The sequence below is a fragment of the Carassius carassius genome, chromosome 36, assembly GCF_963082965.1.
Source record: "Carassius carassius chromosome 36, fCarCar2.1, whole genome shotgun sequence".
Taxonomy (NCBI): Eukaryota; Metazoa; Chordata; class Actinopteri; order Cypriniformes; family Cyprinidae; genus Carassius; species Carassius carassius.
The window spans coordinates 8,263,754-8,287,955 of NC_081790.1; the positions used below are offsets into that span (position 1 = coordinate 8,263,754).

The 24,202-nt window shown below is 45.1% G+C and overlaps 1 protein-coding gene across 1 annotated transcript in view; it reads right to left on the bottom strand.

Moving 5' to 3' along the window:
- cacna1bb (calcium channel, voltage-dependent, N type, alpha 1B subunit, b) overlaps positions 1-24,202 on the bottom strand; it is a 137,908-nt gene that overhangs the window by 21,600 nt on the left and 92,106 nt on the right. The window contains exons 25-32 of the mRNA XM_059526108.1: positions 23,427-23,486; positions 23,041-23,147; positions 18,554-18,650; positions 16,615-16,775; positions 16,024-16,164; positions 10,529-10,730; positions 2,525-2,689; positions 2,133-2,243 (exon numbers count right to left, since the gene is read on the bottom strand). Of these exons, the coding sequence (XP_059382091.1) occupies positions 2,133-2,243; positions 2,525-2,689; positions 10,529-10,730; positions 16,024-16,164; positions 16,615-16,775; positions 18,554-18,650; positions 23,041-23,147; positions 23,427-23,486 (1,044 nt within the window). The remainder of the gene's footprint in view (positions 1-2,132; positions 2,244-2,524; positions 2,690-10,528; positions 10,731-16,023; positions 16,165-16,614; positions 16,776-18,553; positions 18,651-23,040; positions 23,148-23,426; positions 23,487-24,202) is intronic.

The window sequence follows — 24,202 nt, forward strand, 5'->3', positions numbered from 1 at the left end:
GATAACAAAATTTAAATTTTTCGGTGAACTCTCCCTCTTTCAGTTATGATGTAGCATTAAAAGGCAGGTGCTGTAGATGGTAATTCAGAGCTTTTCAGCAGAGCCGAATTGTTTTTGAATGAATGAATTATAATTACTCCACTTTAACTCTTATTTCCTTAGAGAGCTCTTTTGCCAATTTGATTTTGATTTAGTTAAAGTTTGGACCACTTTTACTTGTGAAATCTTTTACAATTCTAAAGAGGACAATTTGGCTCTTACAAATATAGAGAATCATTCAGACACAAACTCAGGCAGACTGAAATGCAGACATTGGTGAGTCGTCTAATAGATCTTTCATGGCAGGACAGTCTGTCAAGTGTCTTGGTTTCATGTCTCTCCTGAATGGGGCAAAGATTAGTTGACTGCTGCTAGGCATGGATCCTGGACAGAACAACATGAGCGAGACCCATTAATCAACCCTGAGCTCCAAACAGGTGGAGGTATCCGCAAGCATCACGCACCAGAAAAGCTCAAAAAAGAGCCTCAAAAATGGAAATGAAGCTTGAGATGAGACCTTCTGCTGCAGGTCAGACCAGGCGGCACTAAAGAGAGATTTATGATACAATACACGCACCGCTGCTCATATTGTACACACTTTTCTCACCCACCGGGCCATCATTAGCCTTTTGCTGATTTCACAGTTCCTGCACTGCAGACAGCCCTGAGGGGGGGTCAATCAACCAACAGGGCTCCACATTTCACTCAAATGAGTCATTCATACTCTTACTTTATTCAGCTCCTCTCAAATTTGAATCAAACTAGTTTTGAGTTTTGACTAGTGGTAGACCGATATATTGCCATGGCCAATATTTGCCATTTTTTTAAATATCGGCACCAGCCAATACGTTTTTCTGCTTGGCCGATGTATTTGAGGTGGGACTTTTATTTTGACCGCGCTGAGAGCGGCAGTGCTTGAGCACACACAGTGCTCACACTCTCCCTCTTGTTCGTCATTAACAGTTCTTTCTAATACAGATAGAAGTATGTATAATAATCAAATCAGTTAAACAAAAGAATTAAACAAAGGAATTAATGTATACAGAAAGTATTTTAACGATTGCTTTTATATTAGGCCTATTAGTAATAGAAAGGCAAACATTATAATACTTTCTTGTTTGCCATCAGGATTAAGCAAATAAGCATTTATATAATTTAAACAAATCTTTTAATAACTAATGAACATTTAATTTCAAAACCTTGTAAACTTAGTCAAATCCAGCTGTGAGATCTTGTGAAGTTTGCATGTGTATCCTGCATACTGTGTTTACTTCCTTTTTATTATATTTGTATTAAATATTTATTTATTTGTGAAAAATACCTTGTCATCTAAAGTATAAGTATGTTTATTTTACACATTTATTTTTTAATCCATTGTTAAATGATTTCACATTTCTTAAATATTAATAATAAGAATAATAAGAAAAAAAAACATATTGGCTTTATATCGGCCCCCCTTCTTTCCAAGATATCGACAACGGCTGTTAAAAAACACATATCGGTCAACCACTAGTTTTTACTATCAGCAAAAAGTCTGGTCCACCTTGCAATTTATTTTGCACTATTAGACTGCAAAATGTATGTGCTGTATGCATTGCAGATACATATTTTTATTTAGTTTTTTTTTTTTCAGATATTGCATGGCAGATGTTTCGCACTATAATAAACCAAAGCCCAATGCATTGTGTTTTGTTGAATGTAACTATGAGTAAATACATTTAAGCAAAAATGTTCTACCAGTTTAAATATGAATTGTGTTGATAACAGAATACTGGAAGACAAAATTTTTTTACTTTGTAAAGCCTGAAATGACTAAAGTGCAATTGAACTTTCAGTCTTGCTGTATGTATTTGTGCCGAATGACAAGTTTATAGTTCCTGTGGCTCAGTGGTAGAGCACTATTTCAGCAGTGCAAAGGGTCGTGGGTTCAATTCCCAGGGAATACACATACTGATAAAAAAAAAAAATTATAGCCTGAATGCACTGTAAGTCGCTTTGGATAAAAGCATCTGCTAAATGCATAAATGTAAATGTAGTTTAGTATGAAACACTGATTATAATGATCAAATATACGTAATATCAGAGTCTCTCACCAGAGGGCCGAAGGCAATAACCTTGAGAATGCACTCCAGCGTGAAGAGAGCCGTGAAGATGATGTTCAGCCACTTCAACATGTCTTCATATGGATTAGGAGCATCATGGAACTACAGAAGCAGAAAAACATAGAGAGATAGTGACTCACTCTGCACTCACTCAAATATTCAAAAGATCTGTGAAACAGGCTTACAGGAGTCCAAAATTAGAAATGACGTATTCATAAATGAATATTTACGCACATCATTTCATAGGCAATAATCAGCATTCTTGAACCTCTGTCTGTGTGATGGAACGACTCACCGTTTGTCTACAACTTTGGTACACTTTAAAAAAAATAAAGATTCCAAAAGGTGGTTCACAGCAATGACACAGAATATTAATTTTTTACCTTCATCATGAGGACCACTGTGTTGATGGCAATCATGGTCAGGATGGAGTACTCAAACGGAGTGGACACCACAAACTTCCATATCTTGTACTGGTAAGATTGTTTGTCCTGCGGCATGTAGCGTGTCAGAGGTTTGGCGTTGATGGCAAAGTCGATACAAGCTCGCTGTAGATTAAATCATAGCACAATTATCTCAACATGAACTCATCAACAAAGTGTTGAAGTGAACACCAACTACTCATCGCCATGATCTTTCCATGTTAGATTACCAGAACAGCATTGGTATTCCCAGAGCTCTCTAAATCAAATGAATGAAAGGCTGTGAACGAATGAGTGCTAGAAGATAAACATCAAACCAGCTGCACAAATCGATAAAGCTAGGGCTGACACGATTAATCGACAATGTTGACATTGAAAAATTGCCGCCAAATATGTTTGTTGTTGAGTAGTTGTTTGATCTCATATGGCCTAATGTAAGAGCGTGCAATAATGCAGCTCAAGAGTTTGCTAACTTTTCTTCAGCAAAGAGTGGATTTACTTCACCAATATTACAACCAACAGCTGAGAAGCATCATATACAACATATAATCGTCACTTCAGGTGCTATTTACTAACAAGGTGACAGTGCAATATACTGTACTCTAGCTCAGGACTGTTTTGATTATCATAACCCTATAAGGTATTTAAAGAGAGATTATGTTGTGAATAAAATAGTTTATCCAAAAATAAAACGTCTGATCACTTACAGTACCTTTATTTTGTTACAGTAATACACTTAGCCATATTACTTAAAAAATAGCTAATTAAAGGGTGAATAAGAGATGTTCTCTGCCATCTCATTTTGTGTGCCAAATATATTTATTTGTATAAATTAATTGTATAACTGTAATTACATAATAAGCTGATGTGATTACCTCAATTTATTTGTTAGAATATGTATATCTCAATATTTTAACTAATTGCAAAAGCTGAATAATCAATAAATGTCTACTGATTGATCAGTGAAATAATCGATGATCAGTCGATTAATCGTTCTAATAATTGGTTGATTAATCGATTGTCAAAATAATTGTTTGTTGCGACCGTAGTTACAGCAGTTTAATATCTAAACACAGGCTAATATCTCCTCTGAGAAAAGATACAGATATATAGATAAAGAACAGAGACAAATATAGAGATATCAGAAAAAATAGAGCATTGCCCTGTTAAAAAACCAAGAGCTGCATTATGATGTCTGGCAGTTAAACTGACCCTAACTGGACCCTGAAATTAAAAAATAGTAAGTAGTTACCATTGCAAATAGAAAACAGTATTAGATATAGAAAACGTACTCGGTTACTAACGTAACCTCGGTTCCCTGAGATGAGGGAACGAGTACTGCGTAAGCTAGCTTACGCTATGGGAAAAGGTCCCCTTTTCTCGAGAATATGAAGCCAAAAATTATCCTTAATTTTTAAATAATGTAAAACGCAGTGCTGCAGCACAGCAGACCCAAGCGAAGCGGCTCGCGCGCTTATTGGCTGTGCTGCGGCAACTGCAGCAACCTATGGTGAGGCGGCGGAGAGTAACGAACCAATGGGGGCGCTTCGCGCCCATTGTACGTCAGAGCGCGCCAAAATAGGCGTGGCTGGAACTATATAAGCCACCGCTTCACCATAGGGATCAGGTTTTAAATCGACTGAAGCGATCACCCGGTCCGAGCACATAGCACGGCAGGTTACGCAGTACTCATTCCCTCATCTCAGGGAACCGAGGTTACGTTAGTAACCGAGTACGTTCCCTTTCGAGAGTACTCTCGTACTGCGTAAGATAGCTTACGCTCGGGAACTTCGACCTGTCACAGCCCGAGGCGAGAGCTCGGGGCTTTATAGCAGGAGAAATCCCAGTCCCAACAGCCAACCTTAGTGAGCTTTATATAGGGAACGAAAAAAGGGGGACGTGATAAGGCTTAGCACGTCTATATAGAAAGTACCCTGGCCTGCAGGGCAGGGACTTGCAGATTATAGAATCTAATAAATGTGGACGGAGAGGCCCAGCCTGCCGCCGCACAGATATCATCCAGTGGTATCCCGCAGGACCACGCCCATGACGAGGCCATACCTCGGGTGGAATGGGCTCTGATGTCGAACGGGCAGTGAAGGCCCTTAGATTTGTAAGCCAGCGAGATAGTGTCTACTATCCATCGCGATAGGCTTTGCTTCGTGGTGGCGAGACCTCGGGTGCGCCCACCAAAGCATATGAAGAGCTGGTCCGACCTCCTGAATAAGGCGGAGCGCGCAATATAGGTTTTAAGAGCCCTGACGGGGCAGATGAAGCTCGCGTTGCTTTCGTCGCTTTGCGAGGAAAGGGCTGACAGCGAGATGACCTGCGCTCTGAACGGTGTTGAGAGCACCTTGGGGACAAAGCCGTGTCTTGGTCTGAGAATGACTCTGGAGTCATTAGGCCCAAACTCGAGACAGTCAGCGCTTACAGATAGCGCATGTAAATCCCCCACTCGCTTGACTGAGGCCAGAGCCAGTAGAAAAGCGGTTTTGAACGAAAGAAGCTTCATATCGACAGACTGAAGCGGTTCAAAAGGGGGGCCCTTTAAGGCCTCTAGGACCGTAGACAGGTCCCAGGAAGGGATTGAAGGGGGTCGGGGAGGGTTCATCCGACGAGCTCCCTTAAGGAAACGAATGACCAGTTCGTTTTTTCCCAGTGATAGGCCGGCCACCGGAGCATGAGAAGCTGCAATGGCTGCCACATACACTTTGAGCGTAGACGGGGATCTGCCCGCATCTAAACGCTCCTGTAGGAAGGAGAGTATCTCCATCACGTCACATAAGTGAGGGTCTAGGTTCCGTGTCCCGCACCAGGTGGAGAACACTGACCATTTCTGCGCGTATAGGCGCCTGGTTGAGGGCGCTCTGGCTTCCGTAATGGTCTTTAACACTCCCTCAGGGAGGTTCCCGGGTACCCGTTGAGGGGCCATACATGAAGGGCCCAAAGTTCGGGGTGGGGATGCCAGAGCGCGCCCTTCAGCTGCGTGAGGAGATCTTTCCGCAGCGGTATTGGCCATGGGGCTGTACTGGACAGCTGCATCAGCTCGGAGAACCAAGGTTGGGTCGTCCAGAGTGGGGCTACTAGCAGCATAGCACATCTGCTCTTCCTGACCCGATCGATGACCTGCGGTAGCATCGCGACCGGTGGGAAGGCATAAAGCGGGCGTCTGGGCCAATCGAGGGCCAGCGCGTCCCTGCTCTTTGAAAAATATATTGGGCAATGAGCGTTGTCTTCTGAGGCGAAGAGGTCGACCTCTGCCCTGCCGAAGATGCTCCACATCAACTGAACCGTCTGTGGGTGAAGAGACCACTCCCCAGTGGGAACATTCGCCCTGGAAAGCATGTCCGGGCCCCGGTTCAGGATGCCAGGTACATGCGCTACCTTTAGCGAGCGCAGATTGTAATGTGCCCATGTCAGAAGACGCTCGGTCAGGGTGTGCAAGGTTTCTGACCTGACACCACCCTGGCGATTTATGTAGGCCACCACTGACATGCTGTCTGATCTGACCAGAACGTGGTGGCCCTTTAAAAATGGGAGGAAAGCTTTCAGGGATAGTTCAACCGCTATCATCTCCAGACAGTTTATGTGTAACAGTCGCTCCGGGCTCGACCAGAGGCCGGAGGCAGACCTGCCCTCGTACAGGGCGCCCCAACCGAGGTTGGATGCATCTGTCGAGACTACTTTCCATTTCGAGACAGCCCCCGTGCTTACGCCTAACTGATACCAGTTGGCTATCTTCCAAGGGGCCAGAGCTGTGATGCAGCCGTGGGTCACCCTGATGCGCGCGCGGCCGGAAATCCAGGCGCGCGCTGGAACACGGTCTCTCAGCCAGCGCTGTAGTGGGCGCATGCGCAGCAGGCCCAGTTTGAGAACCGCAGAGGCTGATGCCATCAGACCTAGCATTTCCTGAAATCGTTTGAGCGGGTAAAGAGACCCGGCTTTGAACGACACGGCTAAATGCTGAATAGTGAGAGCGCGCTGTGACGTCAGACGCGCTGTACATGTCACAGAGTCTATGTCTATCCCCAAAAAGGAAATCCTCTGGCTGGGAGACAGAGCGCTCTTGACAGTGTTGATCGTGAGACCCAGGCATTCTAAATGGCTGAGGATCCAGGATCTGTGTGTCGTCAGTAGTTCCTCGGAATGGGCTAAAACTAGCCAGTCGTCGAGGTAGTTCAATACTCGCACTCCCCGCATTCTCAGGGGTGCGAGAGCGGCATCCATGCACCGTGTAAACGTACGGGGCGCTACGGAGAGGCCGAATGGAAGAACCATGTACTGATAAGTCTGCCCCTCGAAGGCGAATCTCAAGAATGGCCTGTGATGGGGTGCTATTTGAATGTGAAAGTAAGCGTCTTTCAGATCCACTGAGAAAAACCAATCCCTCGGGCGAATTTGCGCGAGTATTTGTTTGGTAGTTAACATTTTGAACGATCGCGTCATAAGCGCTTTGTTCAAACGTCTGAGATCTAGGATGGGTCTGAGACCGCCATCCTTTTTTGGTACGAGGAAGTAGCGGCTGTAAAAGCCTGACTCGCGCTGCGCAGGGGGGGACAGTTTCTATCGCCCCTTTTGCAAGAAGGTTTATCAGTTCGGCGCGAAGGACGTGTGTCATTTCGCTTTTCACTTTCGTTTCGACCACGGCGCGAAAGCGCGGCGGTCTGCGAGCGAACTGGAGCGAGTAACCTCGTTTTATTATATTCAAAACCCAATTTGATATGCCGGGGATGGCCTGCCATGCAGCGGCTCGTGCGGCTATGGGTTGAATGTGCTTCGGGCACTGGCCGCCTGTTATGAGGGGACCAGTAGCTCGAGTATGCTGTGCTTGTGACACTGTGGTGACAGCGCTTATTTGTAGGGTTGCGCACTGAGAAGTGGGCACGCGCGCTACATTTAGAGCACCTCCGGCGCGAGCGGGAAGGTGGGCATGAAAGGAGACCCGAGTGAGTCTTTGTGACACTTGGGGGAGTGTGTATACATGTAGGGGTGCGTACTGTGTAGTGGGCACACTGCCTACATAGAAAAAGCTCTTTTTGTGCTTTATTGAGGTCGCCGTGAAAACGGCGTTTGTGTGCAGGCGTGCGTGCATTGTAACAGGCTCGTTTACTGCAGTATAGACATCTCCAACCGCCTTTAGTGAGGGGATTGGAGGAAGCATGTGAGGTTTCTTGTGTGGTGGTCTGGCCGCAGCGGGACTTAACCACGGTCTTTTCAGCCCGAAGGTCAGGAGGGCTTCGGAGGCTCGGGGTTCAGCACAATCCTGGGCCGAGGTCCCCGTCTCTCTGGCGGTTTGCGGCTCGTAGAGCGAGAGCGGTGCTGGGTTTTGGTCGCTGGGCGAGACTGTAAGTCTGGCTGCGATGGCTTCGAGGTCTGAGGGGGCGGCGCATTTCTACGGCGTCCCGCAGCAGAGCTAGAGCGTTTCGGCAGGAAGTGTCTCATTGCCTGTGACAATTTCTGAGCCTCAGTGAAGCGTTCAGCGAAACCCTTAACCGACTGGCCAAAGAGGCCGGAAGGCGAGATAGGAGAGTCGAGAAAGGCGGATTTGTCGGCGTCTTTCATCTCCGTGAGCGTGAGCCAGAGGTGTCGCTCTAAAACAGCGAGGCTTGCCCTGCTTCGGCCGATCGCTTGTGCTGTGGTCTTTGTCGCACGCAGGGCTAGATCAGTAGCACTGCGGAGATCTTTAAAGTCATAGGTATCTGGGGCAGACTCGTCCAGGTTACGGAGAAGTCTGGCCTGAAAAACCTGCAGCACAGCCATGGTGTGTAGAGCCGAAGCAGCTTGACCAGCGGAGGTGTAAGCTCGGCCAGCGAGAGCTGAGGTGGTGCGGCACGGCTTGGATGGATGCACAGGCTTCGACCGCCATCCAGCGGCTGAGGGCGGGCAGAGGTGTGCAGCAATAGCCTCCTCGAGAGGGGGGAGGCTCTCGTAACCGTGGTCTCGGGCGCCGTCGACAGAGGAGAGCGCTGACGAGACAGAAGTCTTCAAGCGTGCGGAGAATGGGGCTTTCCACGACTTCGTGAGTTCATTGTGAACTTCCGGGAAGAAGGGGGCGTTTCTTTGCGGAGGGGCCGAAGGGCGCCCCTGCAGGAACCATTCATCCAGCCTGCTTTTAGCGGGCTCGTCTGGAGGAGACCAGTCGAGCTGAAGGTCGCTGACAGCCCTTGTAAGCACGCGAGTAAGCTCCGCGTCGATATCGGCGCGTTGTCCGGTGCAGCTGGGTGCTGTAGAGGGGGGGGGTCCGCAATGGAGCCCGACCATTCCTCACTACTGGACGCGGCGAGAGAAAGGCTGTCGTGTCTGTCCTCTTCCGCCTCAGGCGCTCCGAAGGAGAAGGGGGCGCTGGTGAGCAGGGACTGGCGCTGCTCGTCCACGAAGAGGACAGGCGAAGGAGAGAGAGCGGGCGAGGCACGCGGGGAGTGTTCCGGCGTGAGCTCGCGTGTAGCAGTATGCTCAGGCATTCTCTGATCGCGGCGTTTCTTACGCGGCACTTGAGAGAGAAGAGGCGGAGCGGGTGGAGCATCGTGGCTGGTTTGAGCTAATCGAGCCCGCAGGGTCGATATAGCCATGTCGTCGCACTCAGGGCAGCCGCCCTTGAAGAGTGCGCTCTCAGCATGCTCGCGGCCCAGGCAGGAGACACAGATGATGTGGCGGTCCTCGCTGGGCAGAGGGCCTCGGCAGGAAGCGCAGGCCCGAGGCATTTGAAACAACGCCTCGAATTCTGGAGGAAAAAAGTGTGATGCAGCGGCAAACACACTAGCTTTGAAAAGGATATAGTCACGCCGGATGGCGCAGCAGGAAGCGAGTGCTGAAGGCGGCGTCGAGATGAAGCACGAGCCGGCGTCCTCAGATCTGCGTTGCAGTGCTATCCCGCTGAGAGGCTTTTCGACGGCGTGTAGAGGCTTCTCCGGAGAAGACAGCGAAGTGCAGGTGAGATCGCTGAAGGAGATGAAATCTGATCCCTATGGTGAAGCGGTGGCTTATATAGTTCCAGCCACGCCTATTTTGGCGCGCTCTGACGTACAATGGGCGCGAAGCGCCCCCATTGGTTCGTTACTCTCCGCCGCCTCACCATAGGTTGCTGCAGTTGCCGCAGCACAGCCAATAAGCGCGCGAGCCGCTTCGCTTGGGTCTGCTGTGCTGCAGCACTGCGTTTTACATTATTTAAAAATTAAGGATAATTTTTGGCTTCATATTCTCGAGAAAAGGGGACCTTTTCCCATAGCGTAAGCTAGCTTACGCAGTACGAGAGTACTCTCGAAAGGGAACTATATTTAGAGAAGTAAAAAAGATTAAATAAAACGTTAACTAATAATCTTTTTCCATATTAATGTTCTAATTTTTTTTACAAATGCATACAGTAATTACAACAACTACCACTACCTGCTAAAAAACCTGCATCTTAAACCAGCACAAGGGGGTTTAAGATGTTTGGGAGACTGGTCTGTTGACTGGTTTTAGAGAGGTTTTGAGCACTTTTCAGTTAATCAGGCAAGGAGACCAGCTGGCCACCCAACTAAACACCCTCTAGTTTCTATGCCCATGTAAATCAAATATTTATGATGTTCAATTACGTTTTGGACAACAATACAGCTTAATAGGTTTTAGAACAAAGAGTTCTGACTGACTGGTATGGTAGTTCCTCTTGGGGGTCAAGTTTGTTCTTTGTGTGTGTATGTGTTTGTTTTGTCAAAGGAGTTTAGAGTCAAGGTAGTGGAGATGCAGACGGACAGGTGCGCTGTACGCACACAGGCGAAAGGAATTCTCTTAAGAGTGCTTCTCTTCCAGGCATCTCACAACTGTCCGTGCATGTATGAAACTAGACTCTGACCTTGAATTTGCATACACTGAAACTCCAGTTAAAGCAACAGTGAATGGTGCTTACAGTTTGCCGTCACCCCATTTACTCGTCTGCTCATGGCTGATTTTAACTTACTATGTAAGACTTCAACTGTCCCATCCTACCTCATTCTTTTCCAAGCTGCACTCTGCCATGGCTTTATCTCCCTGCTCCTGGAATGTGATGATGATCAAAGCCACAAAGATGTTGACAAAGAAGAAGGGGAAGACAATGAAGTAGACTACGTAAAAGATGGAGGTTTCCATGCGGTAACCTGGACTGGGACCCTGGTCTTCATACGTGGCATCAACAGAGTGTTTCAGCACTCTAGAGAACCAACAAGAGATCGTCAGTAAGATGATCAAACATTGTCAAGATGATCATGATACGTTTTTCTCATTTTAATCCTTTGATTTATTGTGTCCATCACAGTGAACAGATCTAAGGTAAGCATATAAGGTATAATGTTACTTCCTAAACTACGAAGGGATTCCTCGGAAACATAAGCTAAAAATGGTTAATGACATTTTATTTTAAATGAGTCATATTATGCTTTTTTAAAGATCATTATTTTGTGTATTTGGTGAAACAGAATATGCTGACATGCTTTAATGTTCAAAAAATAAATTTCTTTACATATACTGTACATTATTGTAGGTCCTCTATGCCCCGCCTCTCTCAAATGGTCATTTTCTACAAAGTCCCTCCTTCTGACAAGCGCAGGCTGCTCTTATTGGCCAGCTGACCTAGTGCATTGTGATTGGCCGAACACTGCAAGCACTCGTCTGAAAATGTAGAGCCCCTTTCCATAATCTTTCAAAATAGATGTAAAGACAGTTACTAATGTATAATGTATGTATACTCTCTCACACACACAGATGATGCGCAAAGCTCCGCATTTGAACACTGAATAGCAAATACTTAAACTAATAACAAAACATACTTAAAGATGCTGATTCAGAAGCACCAGATTGTTGTAGCAAAGTCAGAATTACCTCCTCTGGTTCACGAAATGGTCATCCATACAATGCGTTGCTGTTCTGTTGAAATCAATCTTAAATATTCCTAAATGCATCTACTTTTGGAAGGCCAAATAAAGTGCTTTTGCTTTCGCCTAGATACACACAGCATCTCTCTAACATGGCTGCTTCAACACTAACTGCGATAAGGTTACTGAAGTCATGCCTTCTTTCTTTGCTTGAACATTTGGGCGGCATTACGCAAATATTTCCACACAGTGATGTAGACATGTGGGGGCGTGTTTGAATGAGCCGTTTTGGGGGGCGTGGCAGAGTCTCAACTTTTATAAAGAATATATCTTTGGATGTGAGACTTTAGTCTTTGCAACTTTACAGATATTCTTTATGCACCAAGAGCTTGTAACACTCCAAAGAGAAAGGAAAATTTGAAATCACATCATATGACCCCTTTAATATAATAATAATAATAAAAAAATATTAAAATTAAAGTATTCATGAAACAGAAATTGTGTTGTCTTTTCTCCTCTTCTGTGACATCTATCTGAGTGAAACAGATATATGGAACCGAGTGAAACAGTGAGACAGAAGTAGATTTGTCGTTCAGGCAGTGAGTTTCAAAAGAAATCTGAGAAAAGATCTGTCACGTCTGGTGTACAGAACACACAGGAGAGAGAACCAATAGCGGGTATGCCTTTTATTAGGGGTTAATCCACAGAGCATAAACAGTCCAGGCGTGAGTCGAAAACCGGAAGAGCAATCCAAACATAAACAAACACGACGGCAAGGCAAGGCAAGATGACGGGCAAGAATTAACGTACAACATTAAACAAGGACTCCGTGACTGAGACTCAGACAGACCAGGTATAAATACACACAAGGATGATGGGGAAACAGGAGACAGGTGGGGAACACAATCAATTACCTAAACAAGGAGGAAGGTGACCAAATAAGGGAGACAGAAAGTGATAAGGTGATAGACACCGTGAGAAGGAGGACATCTAGTGGACACCCAGGGACACAACCCAGACACTGTGACAGAACCCCCCCTCTACGGAGCGGCTCCCAGACGCTCCACGACAGACATAAGACAGACCAGGAGGGAGGCGGACAGGGGGAGGTTCAGGGGGAGGGATGGAGGGCCAGACTACAGAGAGGAACAGGGACAGGAGTAAATACAAAAACAACAGACAAACACAACATGAAGCCCCCCCAGGGCGGGGCAGAAGACCACCATGTCCGTGTGGTCAAAGCAAAAAGCCCCCCAGGGTGGAGCCGAAGACCACCACGTCCTCGTGGTCAGAGCGGAAACCCCCCAGGGTGGAGCGGAGGACCACCACGTCCTCGTGGTCGACGCCAGAGTCCCCCAGGGCGGAGCGGATGACCACCACCCCCCTGTGGCCGATGCCGGAGTCCAACAGGCCCGAGCAGCAGCCCACCCAGTGACTTGACTTGACTCCGAACGTCCCACGGTGACCCGCCCTGACCCCGGAAGGTCATCAGTGGCTGGTCCTGACTCTGGACCGGTCTTGGGCACCGAATCGGGAACGGCCTCAGGCACGGGCACCGAATCGGGAACGGCATCGGGCACCGCCTCGGCCTCGGGAACGGCATCGGGCACCGCCTCGGCCTCCGGAACAGCATCGGGCACCGCCTCGGCATCGGCCTCCGGAACAGCATCGGGCACCGCCTCAGCCTCGGCCTCCGGAACAGCATCGGGCACCGCCTCGGCCTCCGGAACAGCATCGGGCACCGCCTCGGCCTCCGGAACAGCATCGGGCACCGCCTCGGCCTCCGGAACAGCATCGGGCACCGCCTCGGCATCGGGCACCGCCTCGGCCTCGGGAACAGCCTCGGGCACCGCCTCGGCCTCGGGAACAGCCTCGGGCACCGCCTCGGCCTCGGGAACAGCATCGGGCACCGCCTCGGCCTCCGGAACGGCATCGCGCACCGCCTCGGCATCGGCCTCCGGAACAGCATCGGGCATCGCCTCAGCCTCCGGAACAGCATCGGGCACCGCCTCGGCCCCCGGAACAGCATCGGGCACCGCCTCGGCCTCCGGAACAGCATCGGGCCCCGCCTCGGCATCGGGCACCGCCTCGGCCTCGGGAACAGCCTCGGGCACCGCCTCGGCCTCCGGAACAGCATCGGGCACCGCCTCGGCATCGGACACCGCCTCGGGCACCGCCTCGGCATCGGCCTCCGGAACCGCATCGGGCACCGCCTCAGCCTCCGGAACAGCATCGGGCCCCGCCTCGGCATCGGCCTCGGGAACAGCCTCGGCATCGGCCTCGGGAACAGCCTCGGGCACCGCCTCGGCCTCGGGGACAGCATCGGGCACCGCCTCGGCATCGGGCACCGCCTCGGCCTCCGGAACAGCCTCGGGCACCGCCTCGGCCTCGGGAACAGCATCGGGCACCGCCTCGGCATCGGGCACCGCCTCGGCCTCGGGAATAGCCTCGGGCACCGCCTCGGCCTCCGGAACAGCCTCGGGCACCGCCTCGGCCTCGGGAACAGCATCGGGCACCGCCTCGGCCTCCGGAACAGCATCGGGCACCGCCTCGGCCTCCGGAACAGCATCGGGCACCGCCTCGGCATCGGACACCGCCTCGGGCACCGCCTCGGCATCGGCCTCCGGAACAGCATCGGGCACCGCCTCAGCCTCCGGAACCGCATCGGGCACCGCCTCGGCCTCGGGAACAGCCTCGGGCACCGCCTCGGCCTCGGGAACAGCCTCGGGCACCGCCTCGGCCTCGGGAACAGCATCGGGCACCGCCTCGGTCTCGGGAACGGCCTCGGGCACCGCCTCGGGAACGTCCTCTGGGCTTTGAGGAACGGTAGACGCCTGTCTCCTCCTCCTCCGTCCTCTATGTTGGCGAGTCGGCGACACCTCGTCTGGAGACTCAGGCGTTGAGTCGGCCATCTTGTGCTGTGGCGCTGGGCTGGCGGCCATCTTGTGCTGTGGCGCTGGGCTGGTGGCCATCTTGTGCTGTGGCTCTGGGCTGGCGGCCATCTTGTGCTGTGGCGCTGGGCTGGCGGCCATCTTGTGCTGTGGCTCTGGGCTGGCGGCCATCTTGTGCTGTGGCGCTGGCTCCGCAGCCATGACATTAACCGTCTTGGGAATCTCTAGGATCTTGGACAGCGTAGCGAAATAATCCAAGAAGGAGTCAGCGGCCCTCCTGGGCGTTGGCGCTGAGCTGGCGGCCATCTTGCACCGTGGCGCTGGGCTGGTGGCCCTCTTGTGCTGTGGTGCTGGACCCGCGTTCCTCATGGGCAGTGTCGCTGGCTTTCTCCTTCTGCCCTGGTGAGACGGCGGCTCTGGTCCCTCCCACGTGAGCCCAGAGTCAAAGGGGAGCCATGGTGGAGAGCGATGCTGGGCTTCCTCTCGCCCACCTCCTCCTCGGCGCCCTCCCCTGGTCCCGCGAAACACGACCAGGCGGGTTCCCTCAAACTGAATGCCTCTCTCCCGCTCGGAGGCTGGGGAAGAAGCGTAACTCGACATACCGCTGGGTCTCAAAGTGACGGAGTCCTTCTGTCACGTCTGGTGTACAGAACACACAGGAGAGAGAACCAATAGCGGGTATGCCTTTTATTAGGGGTTAATCCACAGAGCATAAACAGTCCAGGCGTGAGTCGAAAACCGGAAGAGCAATCCAAACATAAACAAACACGACGGCAAGGCAAGGCAAGATGACGGGCAAGAATTAACGTACAACATTAAACAAGGACTCCGTGACTGAGACTCAGACAGACCAGGTATAAATACACACAAGGATGATGGGGAAACAGGAGACAGGTGGGGAACACAATCAATTACCTAAACAAGGAGGAAGGTGACCAAATAAGGGAGACAGAAAGTGATAAGGTGATAGACACCGTGAGAAGGAGGACATCTAGTGGACACCCAGGGACACAACCCAGACACTGTGACAAGATCTAAATCTTTCATCATAAAATGTAACATTCCATAAAAAAAATTATATTTTAATTTCAAAGTAATTATTTAAATATAACTAATTATGTATGACTTGTAATACTAACGCAACAAACAATAGATTACCACAGACCGAAACTAGTAATAAAAAAATTAAACTATATACATTTAATACATATTTAGTTTCTATAAAAAGGCAGAAGCTGTGAACTATTTAAAAACTTTTAAATATAAATGTAAAACATTTTCACAAAGTAAAACAGAGCATCATCTTTCCGCAGAGAAGAAAAAAGTTAGCAATATATGCAAATGTTAAGATTTACATCCTTGTCCACGAAAAACTCAAGAAGAAATGTGTAGATATCACAGAGTACCAGGGCAGCTCTTGAAGGTTAAAGAGGGATTTAAGTTCAATGTGAAAAACCTTCTGGATTTACTGTATTACGCTGCAAAGTCTCTCTTAACCAAGTATGTGTTTTTCTATGAAAACATGGAGTTAAAATTAAGAAAGCGGAGAGTAGAGAGGAACACAGATTAAACCAGAGAGAGTTGAGCAAGAAGAGAGACTTAATCAGAACAGACAGAGTAAAAGGAGAAAGCTTAAGAAAACCAACATTGACCTGTAAGATCACTGTGTGTGTGTGTGTGTGTGTGTGTGTGTGTGTGTGTGTGTGTGTGTGTGTGTGTGTGTGTGTGTGTGTGGACTCACGTTGGCCAGCCCTCTCCTGTAGAGACAGTGAACAGGGTCAAAAAGGCCCACAGGACGTTGTCATAATGGAAATCATACTTCTTCCACTCGCGCGGCAGTGTCATGGCCAGTCCATCACTGCCATACTCCAGGAACTGACCCCTGAGTACAGACACATCAAAATCTAACTTTGTCTTTATTTACTATTCCTGCTTGGATCCCTTCTTTCTTCCTTCCCACTTCCTCTCCCTTACCTTTTTTTTTTTACCTTACTGTCTCTATACTTCCTTCTGTCCTTTTTCTCCTCCTTTTCCTTCTTTCTTTGCTCTCCTTCCATTCATTCCTTCACTCTCCCTTTCCTTTTTTTCTTCAGTTTTTTTGTTCTCTCCACCTTTCTACCACACTTCCATTCATTCGCTTGCCATTTCCTTTCCTTTTCTCTCCATTCATTTTTTCTTCCCTCCCTCCCTCCCTCCCTCCCTCCCTCCCTCTCTCCTCCCTCCCTCCCTCCTCCCTCCTCCCATCTCTCCCTCCATCTATCCATCCATCCATCCATCCATCCATCCATCATGCAGAATATATCCCGACAGTCCAGCCAGAGCACAGCTGTACCTGCAGTCCTTCTCCAGGGCTTTGGATTCATCCGTGCAGTGAAAAAACTTCCCCTTGAAAAGCTGCACAGCAATAACCGCGAAGATGAACATGAAGAGGATGTAAACGATGAGGATGTTGAGCACATTCTTCAGGGAGTTCACCACGCAGTCAAACACAGCCTGGGGACACACAAACAGCACAAATCAGATCTCCTGCAAACATCTTCTGGAGGGGATAGCCACGCTGCCACACGCAGACAGTAATGCACACCTTCGTTAAGTCCATCTGTGAAGAATGTGTCATTGTGTGTTACTGTCTCAAAACCCTCATGAAAGCACACAACTTTACTAATTGTAGGCTGTGGCAAAGTCTTAATTGATTACTGCTCCTCTCACTCTACATGACTGCACTTACACTGAGGATAAAACGGGAGTTGGGGAATGTGTAAATCTTCTCATTTTTCTGTCATTTCTGCTCATTTAATGTCCTTAGGGTATCATTATTAGCACTGAGTAGTATATATTTTTTCGGCATTAATGCTAATGAGATCTCCATAGACAGAATAAATGTCTCAGTGGCCCTGTGAGGATTTATCTGTGCATTAGCATTGTAACTAAACTAAACTGCAATTGAATGCCACTGGTGACGAATCTTCAGCCAAATGAATAAACAATGGTGTGAAATGTAAGTTTAAATGCATCATTTAGACATGTAATGAGATAACAGCGTGTGTCTCTAAAACGATGTGTTTGTGTGCCTAAGTGTGTGATTTGATTAGAGAGAAAGATGCAGCAAGGCTGTTAATGTGAAGGTCTAAACAAGGGGCATCATCCCTGCCTGTAAAACGTCCACACAAACAAGCACAGTAACACACATAATGTACCTAGTGAAACACTGACACAAAAACAGAAAACACTTGTTACTCTGACTTAGATTAACCAATTTAAAATGTCATTTATCTTGCACATATTTGTATTAAACAGCACTATCTATGCAACTGTCTATCATAGGCTATATTTAGAATAGCATACTAGGCATAATTTTCATTATTCATGGATTACCTAGATGACTAACTTTGCCAGAAAAAGCAATACACATCCAGGCCGAAATGCAGAGAATATCACATCTCACAATTTATTTTGACCTGACTTTCTATTTCCCTTGTGATGACTCTCCTTACTTACTAATTATTTGAGCAGACTGCCAAGATTTCAACCGAATAAATGAAGAACTGATTGATTTGCTAGTTCTAATGAAAAATAATCTGTCAAAGTGGTGTATCCAATCATATGTGATCCATGCTGGAAAAACTGAGTCAGAATTAGTTATTTTTATTTTGACATTATTCATTAAAATACCTTCAAAATGTTATATGACTTGTTGGAAATTAGACAAAACTAAAGCTGTTCTGTCTAAGGCAGAAAATTTCAAGAAAAATAGAGTTCAAGTTTTCTGAAGATTCCAAAGCAAAATCACCAAGCAACATTGCATATTTTCCTCCACTTCTGGCAGCGCAAGGTTGTGGGTTCGATTCCCAGGGATCACATGATAGGTAAAAAAAAATGTTAGCCTGAATGCACTGTAAGTCGCTTTGGATAAAAAGCGCCTGCTAAATGCATAAATTTAATATAGCAATTTTTGATTTGATCTTTGTTATTAAAGGTAAATAACTAAGTATACTTAAAATAACTAAAAAATAAGAGGAAGAAAAAAGATGCACATAGATAAAAAGTAGTAGTTAAATCAAGAGAAGCAAGTGATTGCATTTTTTTGACAAAACTGACATTTTTAACAAATTTTGCCTGTAGCTCATAGTTAAATCGTGTGCATTCCAAATCATTTTGCCAGCATGGGTAACATAAAACTTTATGACTTAAACCACCTAATGCCACTCGTATGCTTTCAGAGGAGTAAGATAAGAACTAAGCCGGCTAAGATCCAAACAGTAGGAAATTACCTTGAGTTTAGGTAATCGTTTAATGGTCTTCAAGGGCCTCAGGACTCGAAGGACTCTTAGGGACTTGATAGTGTTGATGTCCTTGCCTTTAGTTCCTCTGTAAGACATTTTGAACACACCTGCGATCACACATTTGAACAGAAACTTGATACGTTTTGATGTCATCTGCCAGCACATGCAAAAAGCCTGAATTCAATTCAATTACACTGTAATGAGTTAATCACTTCCTCCAGCCTATCATGTAATTCAGAATTACATTAGCTAGAGGTTATTTGGTAAGTAGAAAGCATGCCTTCAAAGGGGGGTTATTCTACAGAAACTAACTTACCTCTGAGACTGAGGATAAATTTCATTTAAAATTAATATTTCTGTAAAATAACAATCATTCACCAGAAAAAGATACAAAGAAACAATCCATTCAGCAAGGATGGTCTCTTTGTAAAAACCACAGTTTGCCAAGTAATAGTCTGATTCTGGGAAGCTAAAAAAAGGCAATTTTTACAATTATTGCTCTTGGAAAACTTGTCATCATGTTGCTAGGGTGTTGGTGGTGGTTGCCAGGGTGTTATAATCTGGTCTACTGCAAATTTAAGACATTTTTCACATGTTTTATAACCAACAATGAAGTTTAACACTTTTTTGCAGTTGAAATCCCTTACCTTAAGTATAAACTAAAAAGTATAAATTAATCACGGTGATGCCTGCCTTAGAAGGAAACACCAATAAAATGAACTCAAAAGAAAATAAATCCTATTAAAGTTTGAATAGTCAATGTCGCTTTGTTGTTTGAGTCCCATACAGATGAACTTTTTCAGGATTGACTTGAAGTTAAATAAAGTCACTGGAAAAAGTCAAAATATAAGACACACTGAATGATTCGTTTTCTGAATGTTACAGCTGCTGTAAGACAGGTTCACGATGAATGGCATTTGATATTACATAGTTCGACAGAATGGTATTCATCTGAAAAGATGAGAAAAGGCTATTATAAAGCTCTTTTTCTCTATACTTTAGCAGACATGTCAATGAACAAGAACAACCTCCATTTCAACCTTGTTTAGTCCAATAAAATGTTCCTTTCTGACCAGTGAGATATTTACTTGACAGTTGAAATAGGCTGTCAAGATGAACTAAAATAAATTAAAATTAAAACATTCATTATTTAAAATACAAAACTTCAAATGTTTGGCATTAGGTATACGGAGTCACAGCTTAGCTCTGTGATTTGTCTGCTTACTTTTTCTATCCCATGAGGAGTTGGGACTCTATCACACTGGCATGCAATATCCATGCAATGTCTGTCAGTCTCACAACACACCCCTGGGGTGCATGTGGATCTCTGTCCAATGAGACACTCAACTATACTCCCATATATTTCAGAGGACCATCTGTCTCCAGGCACCCATGACACAGGTCTAGTGCTGAAGTGGCTAAAGTTTGTGACAGGATAAAGCCACCTGATGCACCCTAATACAAGGGTCAAGCACATATCGGGGTCAAATGTAAGCCCAAAATAAAAAGAAAACACAAGATTCACAATAGAACTTTCATGTTCTGTGAAGCTGCTTTGCAACAATGCACATTAGGAAAAGCCATACTCAACCAAACATGAATTGAATTGAAAAATAAATATAAAAATTAAGATTATAATTGACATTGTATTTGTGATAATTAAGCAAATTCTTACCACATATTTTATTATTAATAGGGGAATGTTTTGTGGTAATATTGTTTTAAAATTTGTATTGATTGATTAATTGATTGAACGTTTTTAATCATCAAATTCAGTCAAACAAATACTTTTCAGAACAACAAATGTTTAATGAATTATATAGTTTATATTTCATAATGTATTTAGCTTTTTTATATTGAACATAATAGCAATTCAGCTTTTGTTTGACTGTTAGCATAAAGGGTGGCTATCCTCTGGAAGCAGTAGGAGTAGTAGTTTCTATAAGCCTTTGCAAAGGTCAAAGGTCAAGTCATTGGGTAAAAGTAGGTCCATCCTCTTCTACAAGGGCTGAATGAGTGGAAGAGTTGAAGGGTTGTGAGTTTGGAGTGGTCCGTGGGGAGGTACGAGGGGGGGGGGGGGGGGGGGGGTATAATGTATGTTTTTATAGATATATAGACTGTCCCCACCTGGTCACGCTTTGCTGTGATCTGACGAAGGAAACCGATGAAAAACCATGCACACGTACACAAACATAGAAACACACACATAATAAGCCATGTCACAGACAAAGCATAAGCAGTAAATGCAGATTAAATGAGATCAGAACGGAAGAGAGCTGTCACTGAGTGGAAACACTGTTGAAGGATGAACAGCAAAGAAAGATTAAAAAGCATCAAAGCAACTCCAGCGCACAATAATCCATTACAATAATCGAAGACATGATGCAGTGAGAATTATTAGTTACACTTTGTTTGTAAGGTAAATCACTTTCAGCAGTAAATATAGAGACATCGTAACGTGGAACCGTGATAATAATCACAAAAGTGAAAAGGTTACAGACTGGCAAATGTCACACACACAAACACACTATAAGAAAGTACATGCATGAAGGTTCATGCAAGTCCTGGTGAGAGATGCTGATTGTGTACAGCAAGTAAAATATACTTCATTCTTAAAAATGTAAAAATAAAAAAGGTGTATAAGTCATAACTATATTTATTTTTCTTTTTTAATAGACAGTTGTTGTTTTTTATCTTACAGCAGTGAGTGTCATTCAATCTTGTTGGGCTTCTTTATGAATATATATTAAATAATGAACAATTGGCAAGTAGTTTATTTACTTGCTGAAGTGTACTGAGTTTAAAAATTCATGCCCAATCATAGTGTACAGAAGGGCAGTTGCACAAATCTTGCAAATGTGTTGCACTGGTCTAGTGATTCCTATTGCACACAAACACAATCATACTCGGACAGATACACAGGAAGCAGGTAATAACAAATGCATACCCCATGAAGCTCCTGAAAGCAACGCAAGCGAGAGGAAAGGACAGGACGGATAAAGAAAGTGAGAGAGAGAGAGAGAGAGATAGAGAGAGATAGAGAGAGAAAGAAAAGAAAGACGGACGGAGAAAGAAAAAACTAAATGAGAAACATTAAAGCCCACAGGACACAAGCTTGCTATCAACCACTGAAGAACATCAGAGGAGAGAGAAGATACAGCACAGTTAAAGAGACACAAATACAAGTGAATCAGAAAGAGTAGAACACAGTATGAGATACATTTATAATCAATATTACACACTGCATATATATATCATTGAAACAAAAGTGTAGCTGAACAAATGCCTAGATATCCTGTAGTGCCACCAGTGGAAGCACAGGTGCCAACCGGAGATGATTGACATTTTTATGCTCTACTGAATAATACAGCTGCAAACCCACAAGAACGGCTGGTCTCAAAACCCGAGCATCATAGAGATGGAGAAAGACAGCTGAACATCTGCACATGACAACTAAGAGGATTCAGCCACATTCAAACTAGACCTTGCATTTATTACACAAATCAAACACGCGCTGTCAAACCAAGCGTATGCATTTATGTTTGCTTTGCAGAAGACATTACATCCACAATGTAATGCTTCCTTCAGTGAAAAGTTCCATCCCCTGTTGCCCTTTTTACATCATAATACATGATTATATTTGTTTGAATTTGTAAACAGTGGTTAGTCTGTGCATATTTCTCTCCTGATTCAGACAAAATGACTTTTTCCGTTGGAGAAAAAAATGCATGGACAGATGACGTATAATGGATTTATTTTTCACTTCATGAGGCATTAACTGATGTCATGTGGATTACTTGTGGATTATTGTGATGTTTTTATCAGCTGTTTTGACTCTCATTCTGACGGCACCCATTCACTGCAGAGTACCACCGGTGATGTCATCTTAAATTTCTCCAAATCTGTTATGATGAAGAAACAAGCTTATCTACATCTTAAGGGCGAGTAAAGCAAATTTAAATTTTTAAATGAAAAAAATATTGATTGTTAGCCTGTTTTATTTATATGTTAGTGGATTCTATTGTTGGTGTATTACCCATCAGTTGGAAATCATGAATTAATTCAACTAGAAAAGTAACAGCACATTTAGGAAATCATTACTAATTATCATGGGTGGATCAGGAACAATAAGAATTAAAAGCAAACTGCTGGGAAATGTGTCTTCTCTGCAACTGTCTGGCTCAGCTCCTGTGGGAAATACTAAACCCGAATCATTATCACAAATGTGTGCGCTATACACAATCCTATTATGAGCTTAAAAACAAAACAGATGCAGGTTAAACCATTCAGTTCTGAAGACCAAACTACACACAGATGCCACACATCCCCTCATCACATCACTAAACAGCAGACAGTCACATCCTGTTTCCGTCACTTTCGACTGAATGCTCTCTTGCTGGATTTGAACTGACAGTCTGCTCTTCTGACCACTCTGTCTGCTCCACTCTGACAGAATTACAAAAAAAGCCACTCACGAGCAGGCGAAGGCCACCAGAGCACCAGTGACTACGATGAAGTCCAGTATGTTCCATGGGTCCCTGAAGTAAGACCCAGGATGCAACAGCAGCCCAAGATCGATCATCTAGAAAGGAGATGGAAAAAAGTGGTACAATTTCTATTGAGCAAGGATGCATTAAACTGATCAAAAGTAACATTCATGATGTTACAAAAGTGTATATTTCAAAATATGTTCTTTTGAACTTTCTAATTAATAAAAAAATATGGAAAATAAGAATCAGTATCAACAAAAACATTAAGCAGCACAATTTTTACAAGTTCAGGTTTAAGTTCAGGTTTTTAAATGTAAAAATTAATTAATATTGCACGGTTCTAAAAATAGATGAAAGGTGATTTTATTTACCTTTATAACCATCTCAAAAGTGAACACACCAGTGAAGACGTAATCTAGGTATTTCAGCACCTGAGCCAACCACAAGAAATAAGCAGTTATTCTTTTGTATTTCTGCTGGAAATGAGAGTAGATGATGCCATAAATAATAGAAACATCTCAGCATAAACCATAGTTTTTGGCCCAACTGCAGCTATGATTCAGTGAGTAATTCAATAATCCCCAAAACAGAATGGACATGATGTACATTGTATTTTTTGAGAGACAAAAATAGATGTTTCAAATAAATTCTCCCTTTCATTCCTCCCACGTGAGCAACTGGGAAATATTGGGTGTAAGCAGTGATTCACGGGACAAGCCAATCAGGTTCAGTGAATCAATTGGAAGGAAAAGACAGTGGGCTATGGGATTGTTGCAGACATGTTTACACATAATTCTCTAATTCATAGAGCAATGTATAATAAGCTACGCTTATGGGCTAATGCGGTGGCACTGTGCACAGGCTCAGGCGCTGTCCCAAAATAAAAATATGGATCAAAAGCCAGTCATTGGGGCTAGCGACAACCCTCAGCGTGAGGACTGTTCTTGAGTAATGTGAACACCACTGATGTCGTAACCCCAGCTTGCAGTGAAAGACAATGACAACGAGATCAGTGTTTGCTGGATTTTATAGATAACATTGAATAAATTGACAAAAAAAAAAATATGAAGAGACAAATTGTATAAGTTACATAAAAATAGTAAATAAATAAAAATATATATAGGCTTTTTACGATTTTCGAAATGGC